The sequence below is a fragment of the Orycteropus afer genome, unplaced genomic scaffold (assembly GCF_000298275.1).
Source record: "Orycteropus afer afer isolate SDZICR_OR568_19922 unplaced genomic scaffold, OryAfe1.0 scaffold00136, whole genome shotgun sequence".
Lineage (NCBI taxonomy): Eukaryota > Metazoa > Chordata > Mammalia > Tubulidentata > Orycteropodidae > Orycteropus > Orycteropus afer.
Genome location: NW_006921723.1, coordinates 4,524,623 through 4,542,581, shown reverse-complemented (window position 1 = coordinate 4,542,581; position 17,959 = coordinate 4,524,623). Strand labels below are relative to the sequence as shown.

Genomic DNA, 17,959 nt, shown 5'->3' with positions numbered 1-17,959 from the left:
CTCCCAAGCAAGCCTCACCACCTCTGGAACTTACTGGATACAGTTACCAGGGTGCCTGAGAGCCTGAGCAGGGGTCCTTGGCTTCTACTGACAGAGAATTGAACAGGAGAGGCAAAATATCCACATGAACCAAAGTTTATTAGACAGAAAAGGGGAGCAATGGAGAGGGGCTTTTGCTTCTGTTAGCTTCATGTCTCTCCCTCAACAAAGGGATTCCTAAGGTTTATAAGGGGTCGGGGAGGGGTACATCATCTTTATTCATGAAAGATGTGGGGTTCTGAGGTTCAAGTTAAGAATTCGTGATGTCTCTGGATCCAAGTTCAAGCCCCAGTGAGAGATTCTTGTTCTTGCTGTGCCCCTCACGTTGACCTTTACTGTGCATATTCTGCACCTGGTGGGTGGCTAATGAGAAACTTAAAAAAAAAAAAAAAAAAAAAAATCTGGAGGTTTATCAGCATTTTACAAGCAGTTAAGCTTAGGGCCCTTTAATTTGCGGCCTCTTTTATCTTGCCCAAGCACTCGTCTTGCCAACTACCTCAGTTTTCTGAAGCCAGCAGTCAGAATTATGTGGTGGTCTGCCCGTAGGCTAAAATTTCAATGGTATGGAGTCAGGAGCCTGTTTGACCTGGCTAGCCCGATTCTCTGCCTGTCTCAATACCAATACAGACCTGCTCCCTAACCAGACATAGGGAAGCAGAGACTCTTCCTTGAACGAGCAGGGGCCCAGGGCTGCTGCAGGGGAAGAAGCCAAGAGGGCCACCTTTCCCCTGGCCCGGCCATCTTCTTCTCTGAGGGGCTTCCATCCTCCCTGGGACACTTCTGGCCTCTGTGCAGCAGGAAAGGGGCGACCAGTGCTGCTGGTGAGCCTGGTGTGGACAGTTCTGGGGAGAGCGGACTCGGTCCGGGGAAGTCCGGTGCCATCTCGTGGCCACTCGGAGCACTGCGTGCAGAGCGATATCCCGAGGGGACCTGGATGCAGACCCAGAGTTCTCCAGGCAGCGGTCACTTCACGGAGGTCGCGGTGTAGCTCCGGGCCTCAGGGATTTGGAGGTCTTGGGGTCTTCTAGAGAGGCCTCTGAGTCACACCCGGGCGCAAAACTGTTCCTCCTCGTCCAGGGCGTGGCCCCTCAGCTCCCCGCCGCCAGACCCTGAATGGCGGTGGGGATCGGGGGCCAAAGAAGGGGGCGACAGCAGGTGAAGGCGTCGGGCCAGGCAAGCGCGGGCTGCGGAGGCGAGCACGAGCAGCGGGGGCAGGGAGAGGAAGCCGAACACGATGAGAGTCGCGGAGCCGCCGTCGGAGAGCAGCGTGCGGCATGGGGGGCGGGGCGCCGGGTGGACCTGAGGGCGGGGCGGGTGGTTAGGACCTAGGGGGCGGGGCTGGGAAAGGGGCGGGGTCCGAAGTCGGCAGAGGAGGGGGCGGGGGATGGAGGCGTTGCCTTGTAAGGCTTGGGGCCAGGGCAGGGAAGGGAGGAGGCGGGGCCCAGGAACGAATGGACCAGGAGGCGAGGCAGGTGGTCAAACCCGTGACTGGATCGAAATAGGTGGGGCATAGAGGCAGGGGCGGGCATAGAGGCGTGCTCTTGGAATGGGTGGGACTTAAACGCGGCCGGAGAAGGAGGCGGGGCGAGCTTTCAAGTCCCAAGGGGATGGGTCCTGGGGGCGAAGCCTGAAGTAAGGTGAAGTGGGCAGTCTGAGGCTCGCTGGGGGCCAGACAATGAGATTTAAGTGGGAGATCGGGGACCCTGGCTAATGCAGCTAGGGTTCCCTTGTGTTGAAGCTCAGAGAATTGCTTTCTGGCGCTCTGACCCTCATTTTCCTCCTCCTGCTCCTTCCACCTGGCCCCTCCCTGTGATGGCACCTGACCTTGATCCTATCTATTGCTGGAACCTTCTCTGCAGCCCTCTCTCTCTCCTTGTCCAGCCCCCTCCCCAGCCCTAGGCATAGAGATAGGGACTCATCTGCCTATGCCCTCCCTGCCCTAGACCATGCCACAGCCCATTCCCCAAGGGGTAAAATCCAGATGGGGCAAGAGAAATCCGGTAGTGAGTGAGGGAGTGAGGCCTGGGGAAGGACTATGGGAGGGATATATTTGGCAATATTTTCATCTTCTTTCCCTAGAAGCCTCTCTCTCCCCATCCTGGCCCAGCTGTCTAGGCCTGGTGGCCCCTGGTACAAGGCTGGGAGATCCCAGGGGAGGAAAGAGGAAAAAAGAGCTTCTTTTATGGTCAGTGTGGGGAGGTGGCAAAGAAAAGGGCTCTGCAGGGAGAGGCACACATGGCAGGAGCTTCTGCAGGACCCCTCCCCAAGCCCCAGGCAGTCTCCCACCCAGGAGGGCTCAGCTCACCCTGGAGTGGCACAGGAAGCCCAGGTAGACAACGGCAGCTGCAGGCAGCAGCACCAACAGGAACACCATCACCGACAGCAGCAGGTGGAGCAGGAGTCCAGCCAGGGCCCGGCCCGGCAGCACTAGGGTCCCCAGACCCCGTGTAGCCAGCCTTGCCCACCCTGGGGACATCAGGGCTGAGGCCTGGTGATCAAGGGCCCTCTGGGGAAGCATGGGTGCTGTGTCCGAGGTGCCCCCTCCCTCATCTTCCTCCGTCTCCCTCTCCTGTTCGCTCATCACAGCAGGATTCTGAGGTCACTAAGTGACCTGAGGTCCTACAGGGTCAGACTAGTGACCCTTTAACCCACCCACAAATAGGACTGGAGTCTTAGACCCCCACCCAGACCACAGGCACCAGAAAGAGGATCCAGCTGAATGACAGGAGCCTAGGCCAGGAAGCCCCGGCCCTGACAATCAGTGCCAGGGCACAGACCCCTGCCTCGGTTTTCCTCCGACATCAGGTTAGGTCTTTTGCTGCCAGGCGGCCACAGCTCTGGCCCTGACTGTCTCCCCAGCCAGCTCCTGTGTGCTCTGGTCAGGCCTGGTACAGCTGTCCCCACAGCTGGCCATGGGTCCCTCCTCCCTCCTGGTCCCGCCTCTCCCTCCAGCTCACCCAGACAATGCCTGTTGTTCATGGTCTTGACTTTGCCATCGTGGCTGCCATGTAAAATCAGCACCCACCCTGCTCCCCAGTCCTGGCCCTGCTGGGCCCCTCATCTGAAGACCCAGCCCCTCCTCAGCCTTGGTAAAACAAGAGGAACACTAACATCCACATTGTGGGGTTGCTGTGAGGAAGAAATACATGTGAAAACACTTAGTGTGGGGCCCAGCACATAGTAGGAGCACAGAAAACAATTACAGGTATCCTTTGTGTTTGAATACAATCCACCACCCTGACAACAGACAGGATAGCAATTTTCAGAGCATGTCTTCCAAGATTTCAAATGGGAGGGAGCGTTCCAAGCACATCCAATGTCTCAGTCACTTAGGGCTGCATTAATAGAGATACTACAAGTGGGTGGATGGCTTTAAGGAACAGAAATTTATTTTCTCACTGTTCTGGAGGCTAAAAGTCCAACAGAGTCTTAGCTATGTGGATTTCTTCTGTGGGCCTTTCTGCTAGTTTCTGGTATCTGCTGGTGATCCTTGGTGTTGCTTGGCCAAAAACCCCAACTGAAAAACTCTTAACACCTTTCAGCCCACCAAGGTTTTCTTGCCTAACATAAAGAATTGTAAACACTGTTTACATAGTTACCTGACACTTAAGCTAATGAGTAGATTGTTTGTGAGCTGAGTGGAAGGTATGAAATCAGATACCAATTAAGTTTCCCTTTTACACCTTCTCCTGCTCTCTGAGATCCCTTCCAATTTTTCTTCTAATCCATGGGATTTTCCAGACCTCTCAGGCTGGCCGGCTTCCCTCAGACCCATGTGGACAGGGAGGTGACAACGGTAGTGCCCAGCACCACGTTTGAGCAGTGCAGGCCTGAGATGTGCCCAGTGGAAAATAGCTGGAGCTTCCTGTCATTCCCCACCAAACCCTGTTGCCTGATGGGGTGCTGTGAATTACTTTGTATGGCCTTTATAGCCATAGACTTTGTAACTCCCACTGCTTTACTGGGTGAGCCCATGTAAATAAGCTGTGTAGAACCCTGATGTTCGGATTGGTTAGTTTTGTCATTTTCCCAGGCTTAAAATAAGTCCTCTTAGAGGCAGAGAGGGGATCTTATTGCCATCAAGAGAGAAGAACTGGAGGTGAAGTAGAGTGTGTCCTTGGACCCTAGATCCCTGCATGGGACCTCTTTGGTAGAGACTCATGGCAGAGAGAGATGCCTCAGCAGAAAGAGAGACAGTCACAGTGGAACCAAGAGGTGGGCTTACCTGGCCCACAGAGTGAGAAAGCTGAGTGCCCTTGGGCAGGAGGCTTGCTGAAAGAGTGGGGTGCACCTAGGTGTACCTATCAGCAGAACTAAAAGAACTTTGTAATATTTCCCCAAGCAAGGCAGAGGCCAGGCTGAGAGGCCAAGGGCCAGAGAGTGTGCCTGAGGGCATAGCAGAGGGGAGACTGTCCTGATCGAATAATTGTATCCTGAGCTCTTTCCTGAACCTGAATTGTAGCCTATTACTTCCCTAATAAACCCCACAATCATGAGTATTGTCTATGAGTTCTGTGTGGCCATTGCAATGAATTATTGAACCTAGCAGAGTAGTGAGTGCCGTGGAAAGGATGGTTGGTGTCAGAATTGGTAAAAGGCTGGAGGGTGGCAGCATGTCTGGCCTCACAGGAATAAGCGCTGGGCTGTTGATGGTGATTCTGGCTTCCACTTGTGAAGTTACAGGAGGTCAGAAGATGCCACCTCCATGTCCTTTTTGCACCTGACTTGCATGCTTCAGTGTAGTAAATTACTTAGTGTGGCTTTTCTACCCATAAGTCTTTGTAAACTCCAAGGTGGGATTTGCTATGAGCAACTGAGGAGCTCCTGATTGCTAAAGTTGTCCACCTGGAGTATTTCTGTTGGGAGTGGCACAAAACAATGTTCTGGGAGGTGTCCACTCTCTCTCAGGTGCTTAGAGTTCTGATGCTATGATTGGCTAGTTTGGCCACTCTGCCAGGCTCAAAAGGAGGCCTCCTAGAGGCAGAACCCTCTCTGACTGCTGGTTGAGGAAGATGTGCTGCTGAAAGAGACACGTGCTGCTGGGAAAGGGACACAAGAGACGCGCATTGCTGAGTGAGACACCGAGGAACATGCACTGCTGGGAGAGAGATTGTGAGAGACTGTTGGCTGAGGGATGGTGGGCTGGAAGAGAGACTGAGTGTTTTTCCTGAACTTGAATTGTAGCCTGGTGCTTCCCTAATAAATCCCATAACCTGTGAGTTCTGTGTGGCCGCTGCAGTGAATTATCGAGCCCAGGAGAGAGGTGGTGGGTGCTTTAGGAAGAATGGTTGGTGAAAGGGCTGGAGGGAGGAAGCATGTCTGGCCTTGCAGGAATAGGCCTTGGGCTACTGATGGTGATCCTGTCTTCCTCTTGTGGGGTTAGAGGAGGTCGGAAAGAAATTTAGTTCTCATACATTCTTAGACATGGATGGATCTTGCAAACATTATGCTCAGGAAAAGAACCCATATACAAAGGGACAAATATTGTATGATCCTGTCACTATGAGATATCTATAATAGGAAATGCATAAAGACAGAAATTAGATTAGTGATTACCAGGGACTGGGGAAAGGTGGAAATAGGGAGTTATTACTCAATGGATTGTATCTGTTTAGGGTGATAAAGTTTAGAAATGAAAAGTGGTGATGGTTGCACAACACTGTGAATAAATCAAAGCCACTGGATTTTACACTTAAAAATTATTAAAATGACAAATTTTATGTTCTATATATTTAACTGTGGTGAAAACATGTCCTCCAAAATGTCTAGCCACACAACAACTTCCACATTTACAACTCAATGACATTTATTACATTATGTTCTATATGTTTCACCACAGTAAAAAGTTTAAAATAATTTTTGAAATTATATTTGGATAGAATTTCAGTAGAGAAAATACCTCTGTTATCTCCTTTCTAAGCTTCACCCTCTCCTCACTTAGGACCCTCGTTCACTCACTCATTCATTCATTCATTCATTGAACAATCATTCACTGAGCTCCTACTATGTACCAGTCTCTGTTCTAGAATCTGTGGACTCAATGGTGAATGAGGAGGACAAAGGCTGCTGCCCTGTAGGGGCACGGCTCTGTGCTGGTACCCTGATGATCTTGCACATATCCACATAGGCCATGCAGGAGAGCTGCTGCTGACCTAAGTCTCAATAAATGCCCTGTGTTCCTCCTAGAACATGGGAAGACCAGCAGTCTTTTTTTTTTTTTTTTCTCTTAATTGTGATTTCAGTGAAAGTTTACAGAGCAAATTCACTTTCCATACAGCAGCTCACACACACTTTGTCTTATGACGTTGACTACAATTTACCACAATGTAACAGCTCCTCTCTCACTTCCTCCCCATAGTTACCTCCTCCCTGTACCCTTCCCGTCCATGCACTCCTGCCCCCTGAGCTGTCTCCCTGTGCACACACAGCCCTTCTTTCTGCCATGATTGTTCTCTCCAAGGAGTGTATCTACCTAATGTAAATGTTCAGCTCATATGCTTGTCTTTTGTTTGGCTGGAAGCCACAGGAGTGGGTTCAATTCCAGATCTGAAGGGCAGTTAGGGGCCATAGTCTCAGGGGTTCCACCAGGCTCTATCAGACTAGCAAACCTGGTCCTTTTATTGTTTGTTTTTTTAAATGAAGACCAGCAGTCTTATGAAGAGCTGCCACAAAGCCACTTCTCACCCACTTTCTATCTCTACGGAGGCTGTCCAAGGGGCTTCTTATGGCTTCTTGGTTCTGATGAGGCAGCGGCTTCCCACCCTTTTCTTGCCCCAGGTACAGCTACAGGCTACATACAGAACTGCCCAGTGCAGCATGGCATGGAGTGCCCCATTCCCATGTTTGTTGCTCATCCTGGGGAGCAGACTTTGGGGCTTGTGCTGTCTGTAGAAGTTGTCAACCTCAGGATACACCCAGGGCTCATCATTCTTTACCAGCTGGTCTACCACCTGAGTGATGCACCATCACGGTACTCTCACTCTAGAAGTATTGTGGTTGAACTGTGTCCCCCAAAATTCATGTTCAGGTCCTAACCTCAGTATCTGTGAGTATGACCATGTTTAGAAGCAGTGTTTGGAGATGTCATCAGTTGACATGAAGTCATACATGGAGCAGATAGATAGCTGCCATCAAGTTGACTCTGACTCATAGTGACCCCATGAACAATAAGAGGAAACATTGCCTGGTTTTGTATCATCTTCACAATCACCAGCATGTTTGAGTACATTGTTGTGACCACTGCGCCAATCTGTCTCACCAAGGGTCTTCCTTGCCCTTGCTGGTCCTCCTCTTTACCAAACATGATGTCATCCTCCGGTGATTAATCCCTCCAAAGTAAGAGAATTGGACAGTGTTCAGTTGTGAATCATAAGGTTTTCAGTGGCTAATTTTCAGAAATAGATCACCAGGCCTTAATTCCTAGTCTGTCTTAGTCTGGAAGCTCCACTGAAATCCATCCCCCATGGGTGATGCTACTGCTGCTGGTGGAAATCCAGGCTCTGCTCACCATGACTTGTTATAGCCAATACACCAGAGACAGAGGTGAGATAAGGCACCTTTATTCCTTTGGCCAAGGAAAGGAATAGCTGGGTCTAGGGCCTCCAAGAATGCTCCAAGGAAGGCTCCTTCAAGCTTCTCTTATATACATAGTTTATAAAACAGGAAGTCATACAAAATCACGAGTATACATATTTCTACATTCTATCCAAAAAAACCCCACTGCCATCTAGTCAATTCTGACTCATAGCAAACCCTATTAGGTTTCCAAGGTGGTAAACCTTTATGGAAATGGATTGCCTCATCTTCCTTCCACAGGGTGGCTGGGGGGCTTGAACCCTCAAGCTTCTGGTGATATATCTTGAGTATATCCCATCTGAATTTAGAGACCTTCTGAAGAATAGATGTGACACATTGAATACCAATGACCACTGTACCACCACAGTGTCTTCTATGCAAGTGTAATTAGGATTACCTACTTCTGCATACATCACATGTATAGAAAATGGCAATTAAACTCCACCCAGAGGCAGAGAAGTTAATATTCATGAGATACTTAATGACTTAAAGGTCACCTAAGGTAAAAGATGGCTGCCAAACCTACTCAGACTGGTTTTGGCTAGCCCAGGGAGGTCAGGGTAAATAGGATAAGAGGTAGGGGTTGGTACACTTAGCTGTCCTACTTATCTTGTAGGGCCAGTATGCTCTGTCATACTGCTAGTATTTGAAATAACAGTTGCATAATTTCCAGTAATATAGCCACACACAGCCACCACAGTACTGCAAACTGACAGATGGGTGGTGGTACTGGAGTAGGTTCAGTCCTAATCTCATTACATCTGTGTCCTTGTGAAGAGAAGACAGAGAGACAGACAGAAGAAAGACGGCCATGTGACAATGCATATATAAGCCAAAGAATGCCTGGGCTCATCAGAAGCTGAGGACAAACCAAAGACGGATCTTCCCCTACAGCCAAAATTCTGAATTTGGACTCAGCCTCCAGAATGAGACAATAAATTTCTGTTCATTAACGCCACCCACTTTGACATGAATGGAGTAAAGCCTTCGGGACCTTTGTTTGCTGATGTGGCACGACTCAAAATGAGAAGAAACAGCTGTTAATGTCTATTAATAATTGGAATGTGGAATGTACAAAGTATGAATCTAGGAGAACTGGACATTGTGAAAAATGAAATGGGATGCATAAAGATCAATATCCTACACATCAGTGAGCAGAAATGGACTGGTATCAGCCATTTTGACTTGGACAATCATATGGTCTACTGTGAAGGAAATGACAAATTGAAGAGGAATGGCATTATATTCATCATCAAAAAGAACATTTCAAGATCTATCCTGAAGTACAATGCTGTCAGTGATAGGATAATATCCATACTCCTACAATGAAGACCAGTTAATACTACTATTCAAATTTACATACCAACCACTAAAGCCAAAGATGAAGACGTTGAAGATTTTTACCACCATCTGCAATACTGGTGATTGGAATGTGAAAGCTGGAAACAAAGAAGGATTGGTAGTTGGAAAATGTGGCCATGGTGATAGAAATGATGCCAGAGTTTGCATGATAGAATTTTGCAAAACCAACAACTTATTCATTGCAAATACCTGTTTTCAATAACATAAACAGTGACTATATACATGGACCTCATCAGATGGAACACACAGGAATCAAACTGACTAAATCTGTGGAAAGAGGCAATGGAGAAGCTCTATATCCTCAGTCAGGGGCTTTGTCCATTTTGAATCTAGACATAAATTCAGATGCCATTTTGATCATTAAACCAGCAATGTGTTGTTGTTATGTGCCGTTGAGTTGGACCTGACCCATAGGGGCCCCTTCTTGGGTTTCCGAGGCAGTATCTTCCTTCCAAGGAGTGGCTGGTGGGTTTGAACCGCCAGCCTTCTGGTTAGCAGTCAAGTGCTTTAGCCACTACACTACCAGAGCTCCCAAACCAGCAATGTGACTATGCTTATAAAGTCCAGGACAAACTGGGGAGGGAAAGTATGTGGTTGAAAGTAGATTATGCTCACACAAAGGACTAGGGAAATTGCCTGGGTGTGTCCTTAATGATTTACCAACAATAGCTGAATGTTACCTAATTTAAATGAAAGGCTAAGGTCCTGGTATTGTCTTGTAGGAACCTTGAGGCCATGACTCATGGTTATATTATCATGAGTCATACCCTGGCTACTGCGTAGCCATGTGGTCAAACCCCAGAATTCGATCCTGTAAGCCTTTTTAATCTTCAATTGTGTACAATCCCAACATGGTCCATTCCCTGCTTCTGCAATCCCACCTGCAACAATGATGAATTGACATACCACCAATCATGACTTTATGATTTTTTTACTCTATCAAATATAATAAACACCATGACTGTGACTCAGAGGACTCTAGTTGTCTTCTTTACTGTGTACATGCTGATTGTTTCCCTCATCCTGGATGATTGTCTTTGTTTTGTCTTAAAAAAAAAAAAACCCACAAATTCACTGCCATCGAGTCACTTCCAACTTATAGTGACCCTCATTGGGTTTCCAAGGTTGTACATCTTTATGGATGTAGATTGCCTCATCTTCCTCCACTGGAGCAGCTGGTGGATTTGAACAGCCAACCTTCTGGTTAGCAGCCAAATGACTTAACTGCTATACCACGAAAGCTCCTTTTGTCCTAAGGCTTAATAAAAGGGTTTCTATGGAACATACTTGAATCTGGGGTCTTTTGCCCCTAGCACAGCAGTCACAACAGGTGGCTGGTGGGGAGGAGCTGCTGGAATCTGCAGGCCAAGTGGTGTTCTAGCCATGCCAGCCTCCCATTTTCTCCCCAGCTCAGCCTGGTCTGGGCTCCAGGTAGGTGGCCATGCCCCAGGGATGGGCATGGGAAAGCAGCTATAGGGCCAGTCACTGCCCACCCACCCCAGGACCCAGGACTAGGTGACCTTCCATAAAGTCTGAGCCGTTCTCCTAGGAAATACCTCCTCATCCCTCACTGCCTTCACCCTGCCCGGCTCTGCCTCTTCACAGGCTTCCCTGAGTAGCTTCTATCTAGTCTCCAGGATGCCGCCCCCCAACACACACATACACACACTGCACTGACGCTTCACCAGGTCACCTGCCGGTGCCAAAGCCCATGGCTCTGTCTCTGCAGCACCCGTGTGGGAAGGAAGGTTCTGGTATAAGCCCCTTGACTCCCACCACCTCAGGAGAAGTAGGGCTCCAGTACTCAGGTGGTCCCAGAGACAGGGCCCTGGGGGAGAGGGCTAGGGGAGCCTGTCTCCCCAGGGGGCAAGTAAGAGCACATCAAAGGCCTGCTTCCTGGGGGAGGTGGGATCCAGGAGCTACAGTCCACAGGCGTGTTCCTGCTTGTCCTCCACAACCCCTCAGGCTTTGTTCCCTGGGAGAGAGGCTGGGCTGGGGGAGGTTGGAGCCTGGCAGGCAGTCAGGGCCTTCCCTTAAGTTGCCTGGTAAACAGTGAGGCAGGTAAACAGTGAGGCAGGTAAACAGTGAGGCAGGTGCCAGTTCTGTTACCCCCACATCTGCAGCTTCCAGACCCCATGTATTGCCTAAAGCCTGTCTGTGTGTGTATGTGTGTGCCGGGCCTTATTCAGCATGGAGAAGACCCCTGGAATGGAGAGGGCCCCCAGCGGGAGGACAGAATCCCTGAGCCTGCTGCCTCTGGGGGTAACTGGAAGCCAAACCCCTCATGGGGCCAGGGTGTGGCTGGGGCCCCTTGTTGTCCCGGGGACACCCTGGGCTGGGCTTTCCCACCCTCTGCCCACTACAGCGTTCATTCCTGTTGCCCCCAAACTGACTCCCAGCAGGAGCCAGGAAAGCCGACCTCTGCTGAGGCTGAGTCTGAGCAGGAACTGCGGTGGCTGGAGCTAGGTTCCGAGGTGGTCCTGGAAGCCGGGAAGGAGGGTGCTTATGCCCCACAGGGCTGGGGTCCCCTGTTCAAGGCCGTGTGGCTGGGTCAGGTAGGCCTGGTGACGCAGCTGCTGCGGCAGGGGGCCAGAGTGGAAGACAGGTGAGCCCAGGGGGGATTACATAAGGATCCATTCCCCTGGTGGGTAGGGGGGTAGGATCTTGTCACCGCGCCAACTCTGCCGTTCGCCCCCGCCCGCAGGGACGGCGCCGGCCGCAGCCCACTCCACCTGGCTGTGCTGCGCGGCCACGCTCCCCTCGTGGGCCTCCTGCTGCGGCGTGGGGCCCTGGCAAACGTCCCGGACAGCGCGGGGCGCACGCCGCTGCACGAGGCCGCCTGGCCTGGACACTCGCGACTGGCCGAGCTGCTGCTGCGGCGCGGGGCCCAGGCAACAGCGCGCTGCGCGGCTGGCCTCACGCCGCTGCACTGGGCCGCCGCGCTAGGCCGCCCTCTGTTGGCCAACCGTCTGCTGGGTGCGCCGGGCCCGGATCCTGCGGCGCTGGCAGCCCTGACCGACGCTCATGGCTGGACGGCGGCGCACTGGGCGGCGGCAGGAGGCCAGCTGCCGATGCTCGACCTGTTGCTAGCCGCGTGTGGCGGGGACCCAGACGGCGCGCTGCATGTGGCGGCCACGGCCGGCCGCGGGACGGCTCTCCGCCTCCTCCTGGAGCGCGGGGCGCGCGTGGACGCCCGGGACAGCGCGGGGGCCACGGCACTTGCCATCGCGGCCGCCCTGGGCCGCCAGCAGGTACGTCATCACCTCCCCGCGCGGGACCTGGGCTGGAGTAGGGGGCAGAGCAGCCTCAAGGCCCTCCTGCCGCTGCTGCAGCCCCGGGTGGGGGCGGCAGACAGGACGGAAGCTGCCGCAGAGATTTGCGCCCAGGATCACAGAGGATGGTGGAGGCTCAGACCCTCTATCTGAGGCTTCCTGTGGGCGGCGGCGGAGACAGAGCTGTCAGGCCCAAGGCTGGAGGAATGGAAGCTGGGGAGTGGAGGCAAGGGCAGGCCACGAAGGGCCAAGTTTTGAGTGCCACCGTGATTCGTACTCTTGGTGTTACTTTACCATTAGACTTCTCACGGCACCCAGGGTAGGGAGGGAGCCTTTCCTGGTGCTTAGATTTTATTCTTTATCTCCCGTCTGTACTTGGTCCAACCAGCCCCTAGGCAGTGGGGTGTGTGTGTATGTGTGTGTGGGGAGGGGGCGCGCGCGCGCGTGCACGCGCAGTGGTGTGGCTGCACAGTCTTGAATCTGATCTTATCTTGATTAGAGGGGAATAGAGCCCCACATGGAATGTCTTAGGCTCTGACTCATTTGCTAGAAGGAGAAGGAGGAATTCTGAGTCAGGCAAACACTGAGTGGTCCCATCTGGCACCTGACCTGGGCCAGAATGCCTCCTGTCCTCTCCTCTTCTCTTCCTCTTGCAGGATGTAGAGTTGCTGCTTAGCCATGGGGCAGACCCCAGACTTCGAGACAAGCATGGCCGCTCTGCACTTCACAGGGCTGCTGCCGCTGGACACCTGGCCGTGGTTCAGCTACTAGTGACCCACAGTGCCGAGGTGGACTCTCAGGACTCTCTGAGCCTCACGCCCCTGCACCACGCTGCTCGGGGAGGACACATGGAGGTTGTTAGCCACCTTCTGGACGAGGGTGCGCAGGTGAACGCTGTAGGCTGGCTTCACATGACTCCCTTGCACTTCTCTGTGGAGTCACGCCAGGGCCCCACCACAGAGCTTTTGCTGAGTCGAGGGGCCAGCTCCACCCTGAGGACACAGTGGGGTGAGGTAGCCCAGGACCTAAGACCTGAGAGGACCTTTTGGCAGGGAGCAGAAGGAGTGGTAGGGGGCACATAGCCCCTCGGGGCCTTGAACTTAGGGCTGGAGCCTCTACAGTCAGGATGGGACAGAGGCTCCTGGCCCCACAGCCTTCCTAGTTCTCCCAGGGCTTTGCTCTTCTGGGTCTGAGGCTGCCTGAAGTGGTGAACTGCTAAGACACTCCTGGAAGAAGAGGAGATGAAGGAGCAGGCAATAGCCTGAGCCCTTGGACACAGACCTGTGGTTAGACAGCTCTCACCTCTGGGGGAGTGTCCATCTCTACTACAGCTCCATCCTTATTTGCACTCTGGCAGAGAGATTGGATCATACAACAGATTTGACCATAACCTGATGGTCTCCCCTCCCCTTTCTCTGTCTAAGCATGGGGATGCTACCCTGCTGATCTGTGCCTCAGCTGCTATTTCTGTACATGGGGGATGGTTGTCCCTGACTGACCCACCTCAGTATCCACATAGAAAATCATCATTGTCATTATTCGACTTAAAAGTATGCATATGCATACAAAACATTGTCCCACCTACTACTTTGGGGAGTAGCGACTGGGACCTTAAAAGTTAGGAAGCTGCCATCTAGATGCAACAACAGGTCTCTCCTCGTCAAGAAGAAAGAAGAATACCAAAATTAATGGAAACAATCAGTCCTAGCGACTGGTACACCATCCGATCTGCAACCTATACAACTATGAGACCAGAAGAACTAGATGGTGCCCAGCTACCACTGCCATCCACTTGGAAGGGGTGTAGGAGATTCTGCATAAAGAGGGAGAACAATGTGGTACAAAACTCAAAATCGTTTGGAGGCAAAAAAAAAAAAAAAAAAGAAAGAAAAGAAGGTGGGGACCAGGTTTGCTGGTCCAATGGAGCCTGGTGTAACCACTGAGACTATGGCCCCTAGTTGCCCTTCAGGTCTGGAATTGAACCCACAACTGTGGTTTCCAGCCAAACAAAGTACAGGCATGTGAGTTAAACATTTACCTCAAGTAGACACACGCCCTGGAGAGAACAATCATGGGAGAAGGAAGGGCTGCTTATCCACAGGGAGATAGCTCAGGGTGCAGAAAAGTATGAAGGGATGGACACTGGGAGGAGGTAACTATGGGGAGGAAGTGGGAGGGGAGCTGCTGCATTGTAAATTTTGGTCAATGACATGAGACAAAGTATATGTGAACTGCTGTATGAAAAGTGAATTTACTCTGTAAATCTTCACCCAAATCCTAATTAAAAAAAAAAAAAAGGGGAAAGGGAAAAAAAAAAAAAAGTATGCATATGCATATGATTCAATTGAAAATATCATGGCTTGTCGATCATTGTAACTGCTGTTAATAAATTGCACTCACTCTTGTAAAAAGTTGAAGTGGCGAAAGTTGTGTGATAGATATATTTACAACAATGGGTGGGGAAAGTAGTTGCTAAGCCTGCTTAAGTACAGCCAAAAACTTCATGAGATTTGGTTCCTTGGTTTGGAGGGTTAGGCTCATGAGTTCATGGGACATCCCAGTTGATTGGCCAAATAACATGTTGCTTCTGTTCTAATTCCTAGTTCATTGCATAGTGCCTGGGGCCTTAAAAACTCGGAAGTGGCCATCCAAGGCACAACAATTGGTCTTTATTCATGTGGCACAACAGAGCTAGAAGAAGGAGAGTCAGGAATAGGTAGAAGATATGGAATGTGTGTCTAATTGCCTCCATGAACACCTGCCTCTTTTGCCATGAGACTGGAAGAACTCAATGGTATCCAGCTACTATTTCTGAATATATACAAGAGAATGCTGATTAAAAGGGGGAAAATACGGAAATTCAAATTCTCATGGACTCTAGACCTTCTGGAGCCATAGGGACTGGATGAACTCCTGAACTACTGCCCTGAGATAATTTTTAAAACTTAAAAATACCCACTTAAGTCTTCCTAAAACCAAACAATAGGTTAGCTTAACTAGTCAAAAAAAAGGAAAAAAAAAAAGTCTGTCTAGAGCATTATGCTCTTTTAAGAACTATAGAATCCAAGTGACAACAGCAACTCAAAAGATTAGATAGGAACCTTTGTTATATATTAAAGGCGAGATGGACTATATGGAGTCGCCAAGCACTCTGAGACCTAATCAAGCTTTGAGTCCTTTAATTCCGGGGTTGAGAGGTGGCTCATGCCAGAAGGGACTCTCAACCCAGAAGAGCAGCTTCACAGGGTTTATGAAGACAGAACTCACAAGCGGGCAGGGTGTAATATTGAGTGTCTCTTTTCTATCCTTTGCAAGCATTCTTTTACAGAAGCAGAAAGCAACGTTAAACCTAATCTAGCAAATAACATCTGCAGAGAAACTCCTTGGCATTGTGGTTGGGCCTCATCTGCTATGAGGGCTTCAACTAGGACTCAGCCTTTACAAGCAGACTTTCACAGAAGCTGAAAAAACATTATACTTGCTCTAGCAAGTCACACCTATAGGCAACACCTAGCACTGTGGTCTGTCTCTGTGGTTGGCAAAGGGGCTTAAGTAGGTCACCATGTTCTGCCAGAACAGATGGGGTGGCCTAGGCCTGCAGCCTTTCAGCTGAAACAGGATGAGGTGGTCTAGACCTGTAGCTTAAGGAAAAAAAACTTTATGGTGGTATCAGCATGTCAAGATGGAGTCAGTTAAGCTATCTGGCTCATCACACCTTAAGGGGCAGTGAATTTATGTTAATGTGGGAGTGTTTGAATAATTTCTCTTAGAAGGATCAGCACAAGGTTTGTCCTGATGAGGTGGAGCTTAAAGTTGTCCCAAATGTCTAACTTTTCTAAACTGTGTCACTCCATCATCTCTAATGCCCTCCCACCCTCAGTACCCTCCTTCCTGTCTTAGGGTTCTGCATTTTGCTGTAACGTCTCATAGAACTCACAACCTGCCAAGGAAGCAGCTCATGTGGTGGCGGAGACTCGGAGGCTGGCAAGGCCCAAGTCCATGGGTGAGTCTGGAGAATTCTCCCTCCTCGGGTGGTTGCAGGGGCTAGCAAACCCAACCAAATCAGCAGGTCAGATGATCAGCTGCTGTCTCTAGTCCAGGTGTGAGATGATGACAAACCAAACACAAGACTGGAGCAAGAGAACAAATTTTCCCAGAACATTCACATATATACCCTCGGAAGCTAAGGGTGGTGACTTGAGTCACACACACCCCTGTAAGGCGGGACTAGATCTTACCCTAAACAGACATAAAAAACCCTGAAAAACCAAACTCACTGCCATTAAGGTGATTCTGACTCATAGCCACCCCCACTGGGTTTCCAAGGCAGTAAATTTTTATAGAAGTAGATTACCCCATCTTCCTTCTGCAGAGTGGCTGGTAGGTTTGAACCGCCAACCTTCTGGTTAGCAGTCAAATGCCTTAGGCACTGTGCTACCAGAGCACCTTCTAAACAGGGATAGAGACTAGGATTTACAATACATCACAAAATGGAGGACGATGGCTAGAAGGACCATATTATGCAATTCTCTGCACTGCAGGCCATCCCCCGGCTCTTCTAGCTATTGGCCCTTTCACACTTGAAGGATTAATTTGCCTCTCCCAATCATTTTACCAGTCCGAGCCATTAACAGTTAGTCCTTCAGCAGGGCAAAGAGTCTTTTGTCTCACCATCCTTTTTGGCCTCTGATAAAATTTAACGGAGAGACAATTATTCCCTTGCTCTGAGTCTCTCTTTAGGTATCAGCATAATGTTGGATTTCCACTGCTGCATAACCCATTTATCCATTCCTTTCCCTTCAGCTATTATTTCTCCTTCCTTCCATTTAAATGTCATTTATTTTTACCCAAACTTCCCCACCTTGGGAAGGGACATCAGGTACAGTTGCTGTGCCAGTCCAGATTGCTAGTAGCAAGATCAATCTAGCAAGTGCTTCTCCCTCAGTTCATTCCCATTCATGTTGGGTAGGGTTACACAGGTGCAACACTAGTGGGCTATCTCAACCCCTAGACAATACAGTAATATTCACTGTCAACCCCAATTTTTCCAGGTAGGGGAAAGGTACAATCCATCCCACGAAGCCCTTGGGAATTCTGGCAAACAGGTTCAGGGGTATAGTGACACTCTCTTGCTTAGGGATCACCCCTGCCTCTGGTACCTGCAGCTGTGTCTTAGGTCCTGGGACCACAGCTTCTGGCAGGAAGAAAGCAATGTTAAGTGATGTGGGGAAGAATTGTACAGTGGCACCAGTGTTCTCCCCCATCCCCTCTTCCCCAGATCCCCGAGAAAAACATAGGAATCTGTCCAGCAATCCTCCCTTCACCCCTCTCATGTTGAATGTGAGCATATGTTCATGAAGGCCTTTACCTTCCATTTTAGATAACAAATGTTTCAACTGCCCATTCCAATTCTATATCAAACCATTACCTTGCGGATGGTATGCCACATGGTATGTCCACTCAATATGATGTTTTTTGGTCTATGGCTCCACTATGGGCTATAAAGTGTATTCCTTGCTCTGAGGAAATAGAAGTTGGTGGCCCAAACTGGTATAGTATCCTTTGTTCCAATCCCTTAATGGTGTTTTTGGCAATTTTCATCTGTTATGGAGTAAGCAAAGTTCAATCCAGAGTAAGTGAAAAGACCCATTTATAGCCACCTGGAACCACTGGCATCACTGGTCCTATATAATCATCTTGCCAGCTGTGTG

General features: G+C 50.0%; 2 protein-coding genes across 2 annotated transcripts; one reads left to right on the top strand and one right to left on the bottom strand.

Moving 5' to 3' along the window:
- Positions 1-1,080: 1,080 nt before the first annotated feature.
- TMEM88B (transmembrane protein 88B) lies at positions 1,081-2,620 on the bottom strand. Its single transcript, XM_007945509.1, has 2 exons — positions 2,345-2,620; positions 1,081-1,338 (listed from the first exon to the last, which is right to left on the bottom strand). The coding sequence occupies exons 1-2, from the start codon at positions 2,618-2,620 to the stop codon at positions 1,081-1,083; spliced, it is 534 nt and encodes a 177-aa protein (XP_007943700.1).
- Positions 2,621-6,079: 3,459 nt separating this feature from the next.
- Positions 6,080-13,330, top strand: ANKRD65 (ankyrin repeat domain 65). Its single transcript, XM_007945507.1, has 5 exons — positions 6,080-6,134; positions 6,817-7,009; positions 11,342-11,581; positions 11,681-12,227; positions 12,905-13,330. Exons 1-5 carry the CDS (start codon positions 6,080-6,082, stop codon positions 13,328-13,330), a joined length of 1,461 nt encoding a protein of 486 aa, XP_007943698.1.
- The last annotated feature ends 4,629 nt before the right edge of the window (positions 13,331-17,959 follow it).

Coding starts and splice junctions, on each gene's coding strand:
- TMEM88B (XM_007945509.1), bottom strand. CDS start 2,620: ATGAGCGAACAGGAGAGGGAGACGGAGGAAGATGAGGGAGGGGGCACC. Junction 1,339..2,344: donor GCTTCCTGTGCCACTCCAGG/GTGAGCTGAGCC, acceptor CCCCGCCCTCAG/GTCCACCCGGCGCCCCGCCC.
- ANKRD65 (XM_007945507.1), top strand. CDS start 6,080: ATGGTGAATGAGGAGGACAAAGGCTGCTGCCCTGTAGGGGCACGGCTC. Junction 6,135..6,816: donor AGGGGCACGGCTCTGTGCTG/GTACCCTGATGA, acceptor TTCTTGCCCCAG/GTACAGCTACAGGCTACATA. Junction 11,582..11,680: donor GGGGCCAGAGTGGAAGACAG/GTGAGCCCAGGG, acceptor CCCCGCCCGCAG/GGACGGCGCCGGCCGCAGCC.